The following is an 18,593-nucleotide window of genomic DNA, read 5'->3' on the forward strand; positions in this document are numbered from 1 at the left end:
CACACGGACAATTCTGACCACACCGTAGCCTCTGAGGACCTCAAGCTCGGAGCACTTCACCTCTGATGGTCCACACAGCAGGTACTCAAATACGTGTTGACAACATGTCGACAATGGGCACGTTTGAAGAGGTTTCATTTATCTTCAAAATTATGATACCTGTAACTAGGGTGACCATATAATTTATTTTCCAAACTGGGACAATGAATGAAAGAGAACACCAAAATAATTAAAATTATGTTATTTTTGGAAGTATTTACTTATTGATGACAAATTGGTTTTTATATTAAGGACCCTGTAAAATAATTATATTCCAAAACTATTTTCCAAAATAAAATTTTTCTTCAAAAAATTGACTGGTGTACATTGAAGCGACATTGAAAAAAACTTTATATCAATTATCTGCACATTCAAAATCATAGGCAGAATAATTGTTCCTAGTACTTATGTTCTTTAATTAGTTTCCTAGCTAAATCTGTCACTAATAATGTGTCACTGGTATCTTTATGAAGAATTGCCTTTTCGAAGCTAGTTTTCGTATTTTGAAGGTTTTGAACAAATCTGTTTGCAATTGCTTTCGAAATAAAATCTATCGTTAATAAATTTGAAATTGCTGACACCTTTCTCTGTAGACCACAACATTTTTAATTGACAATAACTCCTCAGGTATTGAGAATTGGTAAGTTCTATGCAAATTCTGCTAAATGGATGCTATTTTCAATTCAGAATTTCTTATGTAAATATTTTGTCCCAAGTATTGACACAGGTACTGTCTTTTGGCCTCCATTCAGAGTAGCATTCTCCAGCACATATTTTTACAGGATATAACTTGTCAAGTTAGTCATCTCTATTTAGGATTCTTCTGAATGTTTCCCTATGGTGTATGTAATTTCACATCCTAATAAATGAGTCCTTGGTAGAAGCCAGAAGTAAAAAAAAGTGGAGTTCAACCAAACCCATGCCAGCTTATTTTAATGCAACTAGTAATAACAGTATCTAGTTAACAAATGAAATATGCAAGACAAATGCTAAACTAAATGGGACTCAACAACAACAGGCATAAACAGGGGCTCTCCCAGGAAACAGCTCTAACACTGGCCCCTCCGAGGCAGCTCAGTAGTTCTCAATCCTGGCAGCATATCATCAGTACCACCTGCCAATGCTCAGACTCCCTTCCCAGAGACTCAGCTTTCACTGGATTAGCGTGGGCCTGGGAACAAGCATTGTACTCTCAAGTGATTCTAATGTGCAGCTCGGGCTGAGAGTGGCTGCACCAGCCTGATGCACCACTTTTAAAGCCAGGTCAGTGTGGTCCTCCAGGGCCATTCCCCAACTGCTCCATATACTGCAGGAACACCGTGATTCTGATAACAGAGAACAGGGAGGTAAATCAGGCGCTGCCGTGCTGCTGTCACCTTGTCTCTGCACCCCCCGTGGGTGCGCTGTCACCTTGGGCCAGGAGAGAGTGCACGGCAGGTGCTCTGGGGCATGAGTAGAGCAGAGAGGTGGCCCTGCCACAAACCCTGTGAACACTACCCATGACACGGTCAGCGTGATTTCATGAAATCCTGTCAAACATGTAATTAAGCATCTCCTATATTGTCATGACAAAAATGAAACTTGTGGAGAGTTACAGAATTCTAATGGGAAATTAAAAATGTTACAAATCTCACAAAAGCTCTAGTTAAGCCTTTGTAAGTGCTGTGTTCTATTCTCAATTTTTATTTTGAAAACAATTCTCAAAATGTAAAATCCCCAGCATTCACAAAACGATGGATTATTTTGGCTCATTCTACAAATTTATGATCACCTTTCTAACTCTGTGTTTCAAAGTATGAAAAACCACACTGGCAAAGAAAAATAACATGTGGTTTCCAAGCCCTAAGTGCCTTGCTGCCCCACGTGTGTCCCATAAAGCATTGGGGGTTGTCCGAGAGCCCGTCGGGAAAGCGGCATCTGCTGGTGCTTTGCCTGCTCTGAATTTAGTTCCGGGGCTGTGAGTTGAACTCTGTACAAATGTTCTGGATGACCTTGGGAACCACTTTGTAGAGGTGGTCGAACTCGTCCACAAAGAAGGCGTGGTCCCTGGCAGGGTGAGTGGCGATGACTTCCAGCTCGTCCTGTGCAGCCCATGCCACGCCTATGGCATAGGTGATCACTCCTGTGGGGACAAAGGGTAGATGAAGCAAATGTCCCCAAGGGAAAGTACTGAAATGAATCCTTGCCTTCCTGCTGCTCTGTTGGCCATTGTGCTTGAAGGCAACCGAGTCCAAACTCAGAAATGTGCCCAAAGCATGAACATCTGCTGTATGCCAGCAGCAATAAAGTTGGTATAGTTGCTATCTCATAGGAGTTTACAATCTTTTGGAGAGAAAAAACAGGAAAATGGAGTAAATGCATGATAAGAATTTCATGTCCAGGAGCAGCATGGGGATGACATTTGGACAAGTGAAACTTTGGTGCCATGCAGATTGTACCACATGGCACACACTTGCTCTGTGTTTAGAGGCGCACAAAATTCAGTCTTACATGCATCAAAAGTCGGTTCGAGATCTTTTAAATGAAAATGAAACTATGGGTAGTCAAATCCATTTCACCTGCCTTCACTAATCAAGGTCGTTTTAAGACTTGCATGTCCTCCAAGTGGCACGTAGCCTAAACAGTAAGATGTTTGTCCAAGTTGTACTCCAGAAACTTGGAGTCAGCTGTGAGCTGACCTTAGCGTCAGCTGCGTCTAGCTCAGCTGAGCTGGTTAAGACAGGATAGGACCACTGACCCTCCAACGGGGCATGCGCGAGTGCCCGCTTGGTGACCTTTAGAACAAGCGCAGAGGCCTGTAGCTTGGTTACGCCTGCGCAGAGCAACACTTCCACACCTTTTTCTAATCACACTCCCCACGCCTCAGACCGCCCGGCTCCTTTACTTGCTATAAATACCCCGAGCTCTTTGCCCTTGGGGTGGTAGATTTGAGGCTGGTTCTCCTGTCTGCCTTGCGAATAAACTCTCTCTACTGCAAACCTAGACAAAAAAACGGTGGCATTGAATTACTTTAGGCTTGAGGGTGACTTTATAAGCCATAGGCTCCAACCTCATTCCCGGTGCAGGAACCCTGCTTGCACAAGGACCTGGAGAGCTGTGACCCAGCATCTGCTCCATCACCACAGAAAAGTAAGTGTTTACCGATAAGAAAGTGGCGGGCAGTGTTGACTGATGCAGGAGGTCATGGAAGATGAAAGGGAAAAGCACTCTTTGGATTCAGAAGAAACAGAAATAAGATATTGGTAGCCTTTGAAGGGAGCAGCGGCAGAGGAGTAGATGCCAAAGAAACCAAGTGAATTGCTGTGAGTTGAGAGTGAAAAAGAAATGAAGATGTGGGGCAGCACATATAGCTGATTCTTTCCAGAAATGTGGCTATAAAGAGGAGGCAGGTGGTAACTGGAGCTAGAACATGGGGTCAAAGAATTATTTCCCTCTTTAGGAAGAGAGGGACTTGAGCTGGTCTAGATGCAAATGGGAAGGAGTATAGTAGGATTAAAGGACTGTAACATGCAGCAGGGAGGAGAGGAATTCGGAGGGCAGGGATCTGTTCTCAGTGGGGAAACAGGCTGCCTGCTGTGTGGTTCTTGCCTGGTGAGCCGGAGCTTGACCTATTCCCACGTCCCCTCCAGGCTGGCCAGGGTGGGGTTAGCAAGATGGCCATGAGACAGAGGGCAGAGCCTGGGTGAGGGTTTCCGGCCAGGCTCCTCTCCCCCGCCAGCCACTCACAGGGCCCACATCGCTCTCTCCAGCATCTTCCGGGTGCCCTGTCCTGCTGACCGGAGAGCCATCCACACCTCACGTGGTTCTGGTCTAAGCTGGCCTTTTGTTTTTGGCCGTGCCACGCGGCATGAGGGATCTTGGTTCCCAGACCAGGGATCCAACCCGTGCCCCCTGCAGTGTGAGCTCGGAGTCCTAACCACTGGACTGTCAGGGAAGTCCCTAAGCTGTTCTTCTGTTGTGGCTCGTTGAGCTGAAGTTAAGCTGCCCGTTCCTTCTCTTACCTCTCCAGTGTCTTTCCTCTGAACACGGTCCAAACTGGGAAAAGGCAGCGTTGGGCTTTAGGCCCCTGCCAAGTGGCTGCAGAATGGGGCTTAGACTGACTAAGCCCTCGTTTCTGCTCAAAGATGGAAGGACTGCCCCGCAGTAAAGACAGCATAAGCAGTACTAGAGATTTCTACTGGCAACCCAGCCTCGGCTTGGACACTCCCAAGTGTTGGCTTGGACACTCCCACAGTGCTTATTGCTTCCATGTCACTTGCATCTATTGGTCCTTGTTCTTTAAAGCTGCCCAGAACATAACAGCCCTGATAGTGCCCAGGACATTTCCCTTGATCTTCACTTCTCCTGACGAGTAGGCCAAGGCTACCCTCTGGGTGAGGTGCAAAGGAGGGGCATCTAGGAAAATGAGTGAGTGGAGCTGAACATGAGTGGGACTAGACGTTTGGAAAAAGCAGGAGAGCCCTGGGCTTGTCGAGAGCTGCCCCACCTGCGTCCTCCCACTCACTTTGGAACTTTGGGCAGGTTGCTTCTGAGCCGTAAACCATCTTCCCTCTGCTGACATGAGCCCAAGGAGCCCTGTGAAGGCTGGCACGCAGGCCACCTGCCATCCCACCATTATGAGTGCTCCGCACAGGGCAAATCACTGGGCAGACCGTCTGAACTTGGTGTCTGGTTACTTTGGTTTCCAGAAGCCAGAACTGCTGGTTCCTAAAGGCTTGTTTATTTTTACACCCCTCCTTGTTTCAAGCAGGATTAAAAGCAGCTTTAAAGAATATGGAAAATCTTGCATCTGAACCAAGTTTAATGTAGGCAGACAAGAAAACTACCCCCACAATGAGTGAGTCTCTTCACTAGTACTTATCTACAGGTTTTTGGTTCACTGACCACTCAGTTTACTTCTGTTATCATTACTATTATTACTATCACTTGGGGTTTTCTCCAGGTTGTTTGTATTTTCCTGGTATTTTATGGCTCTTTCAAAACTGGTTATACATAGATTCTGTCAAAACATTAAATATGACCGATTTTCTAAATATTTACAAAAATAGTTTGCTCACTTTTCATGGTTGTAAACTTTCTGTTGCCCTCTTCCAAATTTTCATATGGAAATATCTCTTTAAATATTTTGAATGAAAATTTCTTTGAGGTCTCCCCCAAACCTCCAATATCTGGTTAGCAGTTGCTTACAAAAGTAGCACTCTTTTAAAACATCCATTTTCTTCAAATTTCTAACACAATTTTGTGGTCTTCAATGGAGATGAAAGCCATGAGTCAAATTCCTCTTCAGTGTGTCACATGTTGGTGTGCCCTGCCTCAGTGTGGGACCTTAACGTCGGCAGTCACCCACAGGCCGTGGTTTGCCGTGACACTGTGGAAGCCACCGTGGTGGCCCCTGCCTGACCCTTCTCTGCTGCCCAGTGGGGCCTGCAGTGTTGAACTACACCCCTAACACTCTCCCTGCAGTTCTGAACAGTTTATTAGGTGATAGGCAAAACCAGTGCATAGAGAGACAGTCCCTTCTTTGTCCCACTGGTCCACCAAGCCCCAGAGCGACGCTCAGCCCCAGACTGGTCAGCAAGACCAGCTCACTCACCCTCGTGATGGGCGACCATGGCCGGTATTCGGACATCGTCATAGGACCTCCCGTCAGTGATGAGGATCATTAATTTCCTCTTGTTGGGCTTGGACTTCTTGAAGAGCTGTTCCAGGGCGTAGTTGATGGCAGCCCCCGTGCTGGTCCCACCACTCCAGTACCCCACTCTCTTGATGGCGTTGAGGACGTCAGGCTTGGTGCTGTACACGTCGAACCCAAACTCCAGCCGCTGCTCGTAGGTGTACTGCACGGCCCCGATCCGCGTGTCCGTGTCGGAAATCTCAAACTCTTTGCTGAGGTTGGCCACAAACTGGAGAACCGTGCGGAAGTTGCCCGTCCCTACGCTGCTGGAGCCGTCGATGATGAAGCCAATGTCGGCCGAGTTTAAGCAGGTCTTGCTGCAGGCCAGTCGGTCGGTGTCACAGACCCGCTTCACCAGGGGCTGCAGGGTCTTGTGGAGGCTGAACCAGTTCTGCACACTGAGCGAGTAGAAGCCGTTCGTTCTGCACACAGCCTGAAAGACAGGGGGAGGCCACCCGCCAGGTCAGGGGCCTGGCCACGCCCCCTCGCCACGCCCCCTGACCCTGCACCAGGCCTCCTAATGCGCTCTCTCCATCTCGGTTCACCCAGTCAGGTGCTCACCGGGGCAGAGACCCGTCAAGTTATCCCTGGACTCACTCCCACGCCCTCAGCCAGGTCTCTGCTTTTGTGGAGAGCCATCAGTCAAGCAAATCCACAGGGAGAGGGGAATCACTGGTTTCAGCTTCATATTTATGCCTCCTCAGGCCCCTCTGTTCATTTGTACTGGCAGCCAGCCATGAAGTTGGCATTGGTGGGCATCAACCCAGGAGAGATTAAAGAAAGCTTTTGTTGTGATTGGGAAAACAAAAGGCACGCATGAGACATAGCTAAAGAATTGTTTCCAGAGCAGCCCTGCATCCAGCAGGAAGGGAGTTCCACACGTGTCAGGCACCACGCTAGATGTTCTTAGATTATCTCACTAACCCCCCAACTTAACCCTACAGGGTGGAATTATAACCCCCTTGTCGTGAAGGAGCAAACCGAGGACCAGCTGTTAAGTGACATCCCTGGAATCCTTGAGGCCGGAACACAAATCTGTCTGCTCGTAGAACCCAAGCTCTGTCCTCTGGACAACCCTGCCTCCAGGCAACTTAATATTTACTTGTGCCCAAGTTTGTTCCAGAAAAAAACTCAAGACACCTGCAAATAAACATTGAGCAAGCTGGTTGGTGTGTTCCTGGAAGTGACTGTTTCCCCCTTGCCGCTGCCTCTCTGGGGGACGGGGTGGGTGTGCGTGGGTCACAGAGAGAATCACAGACCTGATGGCTACAATCGAAGGTGTATAATTAAAACATTATTTTAAGACAAGAAATGACTTTAAAATGTCCTAGGAAATATACTTTAATTGGTTTGTAAAAACCTAATGGGGTTCATAAACCTTTCCATGGCTTAGGTGGCATATGAAATGGGCGTTGAGGCTGAGCTGAGTTGTAGCCAACGGATGGAGGGATTCCCCACCAGGCAGCCTGAGTAAGTCACAGCAGGATGCCAGGTGGCTGGAGCTAGGAAGATGCGCTGGGAAGCTGGGTTAGGACCACACTCCAGAAGACCTTGGGAATAATAGGGAATAATGAAGGATTTGAAGCAAGGACCCCACAGGACTGGAAAAACTCTTCATAAACATGAGCTTCATTGTGAAATCTAAACTGGAGGGAGAAATAATAGATATAAAGTAGTAGCTTGAACTGGAGAGGTGGTATTGGGCATGGGAAAGAGTGGACAGATGTGAGATATGTGACATGGGAGCTGACAGGGTGTCCTGGGGTGACTCTGGTTGTCTGAGACAGCTGTGGGGCCCGTATGTACAGTCCAGAGGAGGAAAGAATTTGGGTGGGAAAGATGATGCACTTGGCATTTTGCATGTAACGTTTAAGGCTATTGGGGACATCGGGTGGAGACTAGTCAATCAGCTGGAAACAAATGGCTGTTGAGCTCCAGAGAGACCAGGGAGGGAGACATATGAGTGTGTCATTGCCTGTGGGCAAAGGCTGAAGCTGTGGCCCTGGGAGAGGTTCTGGAGGGAGAAAACCTAGTGAGAGCAGAGGAGAGGGCAAAGAACTGAGCCCTGGGGAAGTCTACACTTAGGGTACAAGACGGAAAAGAGGGCTTCCCTGGAGGCGCAGTGGTTGAGAGTCCGCCTGCCGATGCAGGGGACATGGGTTCGTGCCCTGGTCCGGGAGGATCCCACATGCCGCGGAGCGGCTGGGCCCGTGAGCCATGGCTGCTGGGCCTGCGCGTCCGGAGCCTGTGCTCCGCAACGGGAGAGGCCACAGCAGTGAGAGGCCCGCATACTGCAAAAAAAAAAAAAAAAAAGACGGAAAAGAGGAGAGAGCAAATGAAGTAAGAGCCACACCGTGTCCTAGAGGTTAAGGGAGATGAGAATTTCAAGGACAATGAAGTGCAGGATTCGTGCAGGGAGCTGAGCCCTAGTAGATCTGGAGACACAGAACACTAAAGCTTGCGGGCATCCCCCCACCCTTCCCTCCTATCCTCTTCCTTTTCTTTTTTTTTTTAATCATCTTTAATTTCTTTCATCAGTGTCTTATAGTTTTCTGCATAGAGGTCTTTTGTCTCTCTAGGTAGGTTTATTCCTAGGTATTTTATTCTTTTTGTTGCAGTGGTAAATGGGATTGTTTCCTTAATTTCTCTTTCAGATTTTTCACCATTTGTGTATAGGAATGCAAGAGATTTCTGTGCATTAATTTTGTATCCTGCAACTTTAACAAATTCATTGATTAGCTCTAGTAGTTTTCTGGTGGCATTTTTAGGATTCTCTATATATAGTATCGTGTCATCTGCAAACAGTGACTGTTTTACTTCTTCTTTTCCAATTTATATTCCTTTTATTTCTTTTTCTTCTCTAATTGCCATGGCTAGGACTTCCAAAACTATGTTGAATAATAGTGGTGAGAGTGGGCAACCTTGTCTTGTTCCTGATCTTAGAGGAAATGCTTTCAGTTTTTCACCATTGAGAATGATGTTTGCTGTGGGTTTGTTGTAGATGGCCTTTATTATGTTGAGGTAGGTTCCCTCTAGGCCCACTTTCTGGAGAGTTTTTATCATAAATTGGTGTTGGATTTTGTCAAAAGCTTATTCTGCATCTATTGAGATGATCATATGGTTTTTATTCTTCAATTTGTTAATATGGTGTATCGCATTGATTGATGTGTGTATACTGAAGAATCCTTACATCCCTGGGATAAATCCCACTTGATCATGGTGTATGATCCTTTTAATGTGTTGTTGGATTCTGTTTGTTAGTATTTTGTTGAGGATTTTTGCATCTATATTCATCAGTGATGTTGGTCTGTAATTTTCTTTTTTTGTAGTATCTTTGTCTGGTTTTGGTATCAGGGTGATGGTGACCTCATAGAATGAGTTTGGGAGTGTTCCTTCTTCTGCAATTTTTTGGAAGAGTTTGAGAAGGATGGGTGTTAGCTCTTCTCTAAATGTTTTACAGAATTCACCTGTGAGGCCATCTGGACCTGGACTTCTGTTTGTTGGAAGATTTTTTTTTTTTTTTTGCCGTGCGCAGGCCTCTCACTGTTGTGGCTTCTCCCGTTGCGGAGCACAGGCTCTGGACACACAGGCTCAGTGGCCATGGCTCATGGACCTAGCCGCTCCGCAGCACGTGGGATCTTCCCGGACTGGGGCACGAACCCTTGTCCCCTGCATCGGCAGGCGGACTCTCAACCACTGCACCACCAGGGAAGCCCTGTTGGAAGATTTTTAATCACAGTTTCAATTTCATTACTTGTGATTGGTCTGTTTATATTTTCCATTTCTTCGTGGTTCAGTCTTGGAAGGTTATACCTTTCTAAGAATTTGTCCATTTCTTCCAGGTTGTCCATTTTATTGGCATAGAGTTACTTGTAGTAGTCTCTTAGGATGCTTTGTATTTCTGCAGTGTCTGTTGTAACTTCTCCTTTTTCATTTCTAATTTTATTGATTTGAGTCCTCTCCCTCTTTTTCTTGATGAGTCTGGCTAATGGTTTATCAGTTTTATCTTCTCAAAGAACCAGCCTTTAATTTTATTGAACTTTGCTATTGTTTTCTTTGTTTCTATTTCATTTATTTCTGCTCTGATCTTTATGATTTCTTTTCTTCTGCTAACTTTGGGTTTTGTTTGTTCTTCTTTTTCTAGTTCCTTTGGGTGTAACGTTAGATTGTTTATTTCAGATTTTTCTTGTTGCTTGAGGTGAGATTGAATTGTTCTAAACTTCCCTCTTAGAACTGCATTTGCTGCGTCCCATAGGTTTTGGGTCATCGTGTTTTCATTGTCATTTGTCTCCAGGTATTTTTTGATTTCCTCTTTGATTTCTTCAGTGATCTCTTGGTTATTTAGTAGCATATTGTTTAGCCTCCATGTATTTGTGTGTTTTACGTTTTTTCGCCTGTAATTCATTTCTAATCTCATAGCATTGTGGTCAGAAAAGATGCTTGATATGATTTCAGTTTTCTTAAATTTACTGAGGTTTGATTTGTGACCCAAGATGTGATCTATCTTGGAGAATGTTCCATGCGCACTTGAGAACAAAGTGTAATCTGCTGTTTTTGGATGGAATGTCCTATAAATATCAGTTAAATCTATCTGGTCTATTGTGTCATTTAAAGCTTCTGTTTCCTTATTTATTTTCATTTTGGATGATCTGTCCGTTGGTGTAAGTGAGGTGTTAAAGTCCCCCACTATTATTGTGTTACTGTCGATTCCCTCTTTTATAGCTGTTAGCAGTTGCCTTATGTATTGAGGTGCTCCTGTGTTGGGTGCATATATATTTATAATTGTTATATCTTCTTCTTGGATTGATCCCTTGAACATTATGTAGAGTCCTTCCTTGTCTCTTGTAACATTCTTTATTTTAAAGTCTATTTTATCTGATATGAGTATTGCTACTCCAGCTTTCTTTTGATTTCCATTTGCATGGAATATCTTTCACCATCCCCTCACTTTCAGTCTGCATGTGTCCCTATGTCTGAAGTGGGTCTCTTATAGACAGCATATATATGGGTCTTGTTTTTGTATCCATTCAGCGAGCCTGTGTCTTTTGGTTGGAGCCTTTAATCCATTCACGTTTAAAGTAATTATCGATATGTATGTTCCTGTGACCATTTTCTTCATTCTTTTGGGTTTGTTTTTGTAGGTCCTTTTCTTCTCTTGTGTTTCCCACTTAGAGAAGTTCCTTTAGCATTTGTTGAGGAACTGGTCTGGTGGTGCTGAATTCTCTTACCTTTTGCTTGCCTGTAAAGCTTTTGATTTCTCAGTTGAATCTGTATGAGATCCTTGCTGGGTAGAGTATTCTTGGTTGTAGATTCTTCCCTTTCATCACTTTAGGTATATCATGCCACTCCCTTCTGGCTTGTAGAGTTTCTGCTGAGAAATCAGCTGTTAACCTTATGGGAGTTCCCTTGTATGTTATTTGTCGTTTTTCCCTTGCTGATTTCAATAATTTTTCTTTGTCTTTAATTTTTGCCAATTTGATTACTATGTGTCTTGGCATGTTTCTCCTTGTGTTTATCCTGTATGGGTCTCGCTGCACTTCCTGGACTTGGGTGGCTATTTCCTTTCCCATGTTAGGGAAGTTTTTGACTGTAATCCCTTCAAATATTTTCTCGGGTCCTGTCTCTCTCTCTTCTCCTTCTGGGACCCCTATAATGCAAATGTTGTTGTGTTTAATGTTGTCCCAGAAGTCTCTTAGGCTGTCTTCATTTCCTTTCATTCTTTTTTCTTTATTCTGTTCTGCAGCAGTGAATTCCACCATTCTGTCTTCCAGGTCACTTATCCGTTCTTCTGCCTCAGTTATTCCGCTATTGATTCCTTCTAGTGTAGTTTACATTTCAGTTATTGTATTGTTCATCTCTGTTTGTTTGTTCTTTAATTCTTCTAGGTCTTTGTTAAACATTTCTTGCATCTTCTCGATCTTTGCCTCCATTCTTTTTCTGAGGGAGGTCCTGGATCATCTTCACTATCATTATTCTGAATTCTTTTTCTGGAAGGTTGCCTATCTCCCCTTCATTTAGTTGTTTTTCTGGGGTTTTATCTTGTTCCTTCATCTGGTACATAGCCCTCTGCCTTTTCATCGTCTGTCTTTCTGTGAATGTGGTTTTTGTTCCACAGGCTCCAGGATTGTAGTTCTTCTTGCTTCTGCTGTCTGCCCTCTCTCTTCCTTTCCTTTTTAAACCTGGGGTCCTGTCTTTGGAGGAAGGTTTATGTGGGGTCCCACTGTACAAAATATACAAAAAATGGGCTGCTTTGGGGGGATGGGTGTGAGGGCCTGGATCCCCATCTGTTCTGCTCCCATCTCCTGCCAGGCATTTCCACAGAACTGAGGGGCAGCTGAGTTTGAAATCCTGATCTCCCTGACTTGATTCAATACCTTTTTCTTGTTTATCAGATTAGTTAACTTGCAGTGCATGTGTGCCCATGTGCATGCTCGTGTGAAGGCTTGTGGGCTGCCCAGTTGAGGTCCCCTGGGACTATAGGGGGAGCTCAGGGGAGTCTTTACTGTGAGACCTTGGGGACCCTGCTCCTCCCAAGGTGCTGATGCTGGGCCTTAGTTCATCAGGTACATGGTGGTGGTCGTGGGGTGGGGGGTTGCTTTGAGAGGATAACTGCAGGTTCCAGACTTACTAGTCTCTCACTGGAGGCCCTCCTACCTAGAAGTGAGCTTAACACCCATTTGAAGGAAAAAGAGACACAGCCTGGATGGCTGTTACAGCTTTGCAAAGTGCAGGGAATTCTTACGTTGGGTGGGTCTCCCACTTACATACCTTGTTTGCAAAGTTGGGCTCTAGCACGTACTGCTTCTCATTTTCAGAGGCACCTTCCATGGTGATGAAGAAAATGTTGATTCCTGACTCTCTTGCAAACCTTGATGCCTCTTCCACCTTGTCCGTGGGCCAGCCGTCCACCATCACCACGGCCACGTTGGGAGCACTGCCTCTGTTTCCATTAGATTTGGAAAAGAAGTTCTGAGTCACAAACGAGATGGCCCGGCCTGGGAGAAAAAGAAAACTCGTGCTTGGAATGATCATGGAACTGATCATAGCAGCATAAAAAGATGCAGAAAAATACTCATTCCCTCCCTTGTTGGCTCGTTTTCTTTTTTAATCACATTAATTAGTTTTAGGTGTACAGTTCAGTGGTATTAAATGCACTCACAACGTCGTGGAACCATCACCACTAGCCGTTTCCCTCCCGTTTCATTTTAAGCCTTTAACTTCTAATTTTCTTTCTTTCTTTTTTTTTTTTTTTTTTTACAGTTTTACACCATTTGCGGCAAGCTGGATGGACCTAGAGATTATCATACCAAGTGAAGTAAGTTAGACAAAGACAAATATTATATATCACACGTGGAATCTAAAAAATAATACAAATGAATCTATATACAAAACAGAAACAGATTCACAGACATAGAAAACAAACTTATGGTTACCAAAGAGGAAAGGGAATCGGGGGAGGGATAAATTAAGAGTATGGGATTAACAGATGCTAATTATTATTCATAAAATTGATAACAAGGATTTACTGTAAAACACGGGGAACAATATTCAATATCTTGTAATAACCTATAATGGAAAGTAATCTGAAAAAAATATATAACTGAATCACTTCGCTGTACACCTGAAACTAACTTAATATTGTAAATCAACTGTACTTCAATTTTAAAAATTAAATTCAAAAAATAAAAGTTTTAAAGACCAGCAAACAGCTGAGAAAAACTTTCATAGGAAGGAAAGTGTCCGTTCTTTGCCTGGGTGCTGGAACCAACCTCACTAAGCCCCTGTGCCGTTTCCCAGAGTGTGGGGTGGGGGGAGCTGAAGTGACGGGAGCCTCTCCTTGGGCTACGGTGGCTCGGGGTGAGCCCGGTGCTCCAGCAGCCGCTGGGTGGGAAAGGCTGTATTCTGGGTTCAGTGGAATCTTGTGTCTAGTTCCACCAGGGGCATAGGTCTGGCTGGCTCGGGACGCGCTGCACCCACTAAGAACTAAGGTGTTCTAGCCTGGCTATGCCGCCTACTGGCCATGTGGCCTGGGTGGGTCACTCGGGGCCTCTGGGCCTAGGTTTCCATGACGACAACCTGCCTCAGCTGAGAGCAACAGTTGAGAGGGATAGCACAGCCTCCCAGCATGGCTTTCTCAAGCATATACTTCACACTGTCTAGGGTCTCCTGAAATTTTTTGGAATCAAGGAGGGTGATCAACTGTCCCAGTTTTCCAGGACTTTGCCAGTTTTAGCACTGGAAGCCCCATATGCCCCTGGGCAAACTGGGATGACTGGTCACCCTAGAGTCAGCATAGCTGCATATAATAAGGTAGGGCTCTTAACCTGGGCTCTGTGAACCCCTGGGGCACTGGGGGTGAGTACCCACAAATCCCCTGAATTTATACACAGTATTTTGTGTATATAAATATTTATTTGGGTACCAGGGCCATAGCTTTCAAAGGGGTCCCCAATCAAAATAAAAGTTAAGAGCTACCTTCTTAAGACATTAGGGTTAATGACATTACACTCAATGCTTCTTTGGTTTTGGCCAGCATCCTGGCTCCACTGGCTAGTATAATCTTACCTGACAAATGAAAGGATCAAATGGTTACATACTCAGTTGCTAGAGAAATGTCTCGGAGAACCCATGTGAGCTGGCTGCATAAAACACAGTTGCTAAGGGAAACATTGGCTGCTGAGAACTGCTTTCACAGCTGGGGCTGATTTCCCTCAAGGCCCAAGGCACCCAGCAGTCCCCCCTAGTTTAACGTTAACTGCCTGTAGACAGAGCACAGGGAGCCATCAGAAGATCACCTTGACCCCACCAATCTTAAATTTGGAGGTCATGGTCAATTTGTGCTCAATACATATTCCATCCACCTTCCAGCATGTCTTGAAAGCAGAGGCTGGAAATCTGAAAACTACATTGAGACTTCCTTGCAGCTAGTTCTGGATTTGTTTTAGTTTCATGAAATGATGCGCACACATGAGATTTGATTCTGCTGTTTCTGCTGACAAGTCTGTAGAGTGTTTGACTTCTCCAGGGAAGTGTTAGCAGAGGCGCCTATGTTTGGTCACCAGCTTCCTTGGTGTTGAGAACGTAGGGTGCAGAGCATTCACTTTGTGGCTGTGAATGGAGCAGGCAAGGCATGGTTTTGTAGCTGGCAGCTTAGCAGAAACTTCCTGATCATGGTGGCTTCCTGGCTGAAGCAGATTCCTAAGGAGGCAGTGGTGGCAGAATTGAGAAAGCAATTTCCTGATCTTGGAAGAGGTACAGCTCCTTAGAGGTCCTGGTTCTGCAAGAAGCCTTGGGAAGCCATCTCCGAAAGCTCAGCCTAGAGTCCATTTCTTCAGTAATTCTCAAAACCGTTTAATACCCTGAAATAAATCCCTTTCTGCTTAAACCAGCTGGAATGGGTTCAGTTCTCTAAACCCAAACCCAGATCAATACAGGGCAGAGATAGAACATGTTACCCACTGAAAGAATGATTTTATGCTGATTTTATTAATCCCATCAAAGAAACAGAATGTCTTCTGAAGTTTTAAAGTTTTTATTTTTTAAACAATTCTTTTAAAAATTTTATTTATTTTTGGCTGTGTTGGGTCTTCGTTGCTGCTCGGGAGCTTTCTCTAGTTGCGGTGAGCGGGGGCTACTCTTCGTTGCAGTGCGCGGGCTTCTCATTGCGGTGGCTTCTCTTGTTGCAGAGCACAGGCTCTAGGTGCTCGGGCTTCAGTAGTTGTAGCACGCAGGCTCAGCAGTTGTGGCTCGAGGGCTCTAGAGCACAGGCTCAGTAGTTGTGGCACACGGGCTCAGCTGCTCCGCGGCATGTGGGATCTTCCCGGACCAGGGCTCGAACCCGTGTCCCCTGCATCGGCAGGCGGATTCTTAACCACTGCACCACCAGGGAAGCCCCTGAAGTTTTAAAGTTTTCCTGCATGATACATTACTGGAATTTCACTGATATAAGTATTAAACTGAAAAATCAGACATCAATTCTATCATGCTCCTGATGAGGTAATACTGGTTTGGTGTCTTGGATAGCAGTGACTTGGCCAGTGTTTATTTAGACTTGTTCAGAGATCAAAGGCTCTTCATTTGCCAGATGCTAATACACTGGTCTACAGAGACAAACACTGAGGTGGAGAGGGAAATAATTAATCAGGTTTACTGTAATTTTGTAGATGATCCTTCAAAGATAGTTCTATTCCCTGTGCGCGTTCCATGTCAAGCAACTGTGGCTCACTTCTCCACTTCCCTGGATTGCGATGGTACAGACAGGTTCCCCAAGAAGTGGACAGCCTTCCCAGTGCCCCCAAAACCAGACTACCGTTTATAAATTAGTACACTGGCATGGGCTCATTGGTGGCCTTTGAGCTTGGTTCGTGTGAAACTGTTTCCTAAGGCCTGGTCACCTCTGGGGAACTGATAAAATGGAGTTTCTGGACCTGCCCCATTGAGGACTAGATCTTGACCTTGGAATTCCGGTACCCCACTGCCACCCCACCCCATCACCACCACCAAGGATCAGATAGAGACTCAGCTTGAAACAAAGACCATGTCTTCTTGTTGCACAGTTATTACTATAACAGGAGCTGATTAGAAAAACTCTCTCAAGGGGCACTGTGGAGCTTCCTGAATGGAACTGGTTACAAATTTTACTTATTTTTATAAAAAAAAAGTTTTCACAAAATATAATGAAAAATAGCTGATGACTCGGAGAACAGTTGGGATAGTCATGATTGCAGTTCTACTTGTCCTGAAGAAAGCTGCCATCTGAGGAACCCGGCGTGCTGGAACTCTCCAGCATGTATGTGGTAATGATTTTTGCCCCCGAATCCATGATAATACTTGAGGAAAGATACAGATATTATGTGAGTCATTTCTTGAAGGATTATTTTGATTTTTTCCTTTTTCTATCTAGCATGAAAAGAAAGAGAACCATGGTAGCAAGAAGATTGACATCCGGATCACATACCTACATTAGAAAGCCCTCCTCTCTGGGTAATTTTCTCTATGGCTGTCTTCACATCCCGGGAGTTCATGTGAGTCTTGAGATTAAACTGGGTAACAGGGTTGTCTCTGAAGATTCAGAACAAGAAATAAAAATTAGCTGGAAAGTTATTACACTTTGAGGAAAGCAGAAATCAGAGCTGATTGTTTTAGATATGAACAGAATGGAAGCTGCTTCAAAGCCTTAAGCTGGTGTTTATAAAATGCCCCACTGTGGACAGAAGTAATGGGAGGACTGGCTCCTCCACAGTGTGTGTAGAGAAGATTGGGCTGTTTCGGGGCTCCGAAGGTGTGGGTTTTAGTTTTGACTATGCTGTTTCCTAGCTGTGTGACCTTGAGAAGTCATCTAACTTCTCTGGGCCTCAGTTTCCTCATCTAGATAAAAATAAAGGTCATAACGTTTATGTTGTTAAAGATCAGGACTGTTGTCAAGTGGGATTTTGCAAATGTCAGGATGTCCCCAGGCTGCCCCAGACCCTCCTTTCCAGGAAGAGAGTCTCAGCTGATAGCCACCCCCGGGTTACCCCAGCACTGGAACTGCATCTTAACAGCCGTGTCAAGGAGAAGACATCCCTTCATCTTTCTCACTCTGTGGCTCCTGTGACTGGGTGAGAATATTCAAATCTTACCCGGAAGGTCAACATCTATTTTGTTGAAGGCTGAAAAAGGTTAGCTGGAGAGGAGTTGGAGTGAATTAAGTGGAGAAACAGAATGAGAACCCTTCTCTAGAGCAGAGTCTTCTTGGTTAACAGGCTTGGGAGCAGCTGAGCAGGGGGTGTGGAATACCTTTCATGACCAGGTGGAAGGTGTGTCAGGAGGGACGAGGGCTCCGTGGGGTGGACGTGTGTGGTCACACTCAGGATGAAGTGGGGATGCACAGTGAAATCACATCTCTCGAAGCACTGACACTCAGCCACTGGCAGCGCTTCGTGCAGGTGTGACCTCTAAGGTCATACGGAGCCCCCAACGCCAGAAGAGCCTGCACTTGCTTCAGTGCTCTGATGCTGCTGTCTTGAAATGCTTAATACTTTTTGAAAATGTGGAACTGCAAATTATGTAGCTGGTCCTGGCTGCAGATTACTAAGTCTTCAAGGAGAGGGAGAAGGAGACCTTTAAAAGCAAGTCTTTCCATAAACACCTGGAGTAGATCCAGGAAGAAGCAGGTTTCGGCAGTTTCAGGTGGGAATTCCCCGGCCCTACAGTGGATTCTCTGCCAGTCCTTTGGGGAACCTGGCAGTGCAGTCACCAGGAAGCCAGTTCCCCAGGACCCGAGAGGAGACATCCTCTGCCTCCCTCCCCTCCCCTGCTCCGACCCTCCTAGCTATCACAAGGTGATCTATGTCAGAGGAGAGTTCGGAAAGAGGCTGGAAGGATGCCCCTCTGTCCTCCATCTCATTAGTGAATATGAGGGACACAGGCTGGTTCTTGGGCAAAACCAAAGCAAACTGCCCAGAAGTCCACTTCTCTAAGCGAGAGGTGATGTGAAACTGGGAGGACCAACTACCTTCAGCGAAGACAAGGAAAGTTTAAGACAAGCTCGACTAGGGTGGGTGTTGGGGAAAAATCCAACCAGATGAAAAGCCCCCAGGTGAAAACCAAGTTCCAGTTCAGGATTAAACACAAACGAACAACAACAATAAAGCAAAGTGCAGAACAGAGAAATGTGGGCATTCTGGCTGAGCTCGACCTCGCCATCAAGCCACATGCGAAGGCTGCGAACCGAACCGAGGCTGCTTTAACACACCCCACTGCTCAGGGCCCAGGGAGGGGGAATCACAGCGAAGGAACTCTAGTACTTTCACGGTTAGTCTTCTTTCCCTTGGGGCTCCAGGGCTTTCCGGTTTCTATTCTCACAGATCAATTTCAGTAACTGCTGTACTTGCCCCCT

At 45.4% G+C, this 18,593-nt stretch overlaps 1 protein-coding gene across 3 annotated transcripts in view; it reads right to left on the bottom strand.

Moving 5' to 3' along the window:
- Positions 1-955: 955 nt before the first annotated feature.
- VIT (vitrin) overlaps positions 956-18,593 on the bottom strand; it is a 125,896-nt gene continuing 108,258 nt past the window's right edge. For all 3 annotated transcript variants that reach the window (XM_033419291.2, XM_033419289.2, XM_012531273.3), the window contains 4 exons: positions 16,671-16,774; positions 12,482-12,708; positions 5,633-6,146; positions 956-2,161 (listed from right to left, as the gene is read on the bottom strand). In XM_033419291.2, coding sequence (XP_033275182.1) covers positions 1,983-2,161; positions 5,633-6,146; positions 12,482-12,708; positions 16,671-16,774 — 1,024 coding nt within the window. In that variant the 3' untranslated portion in view covers positions 956-1,982. The remainder of the gene's footprint in view (positions 2,162-5,632; positions 6,147-12,481; positions 12,709-16,670; positions 16,775-18,593) is intronic.

Source organism: Orcinus orca, chromosome 13, assembly GCF_937001465.1.
Source record: "Orcinus orca chromosome 13, mOrcOrc1.1, whole genome shotgun sequence".
NCBI lineage: Eukaryota > Metazoa > Chordata > Mammalia > Artiodactyla > Delphinidae > Orcinus > Orcinus orca.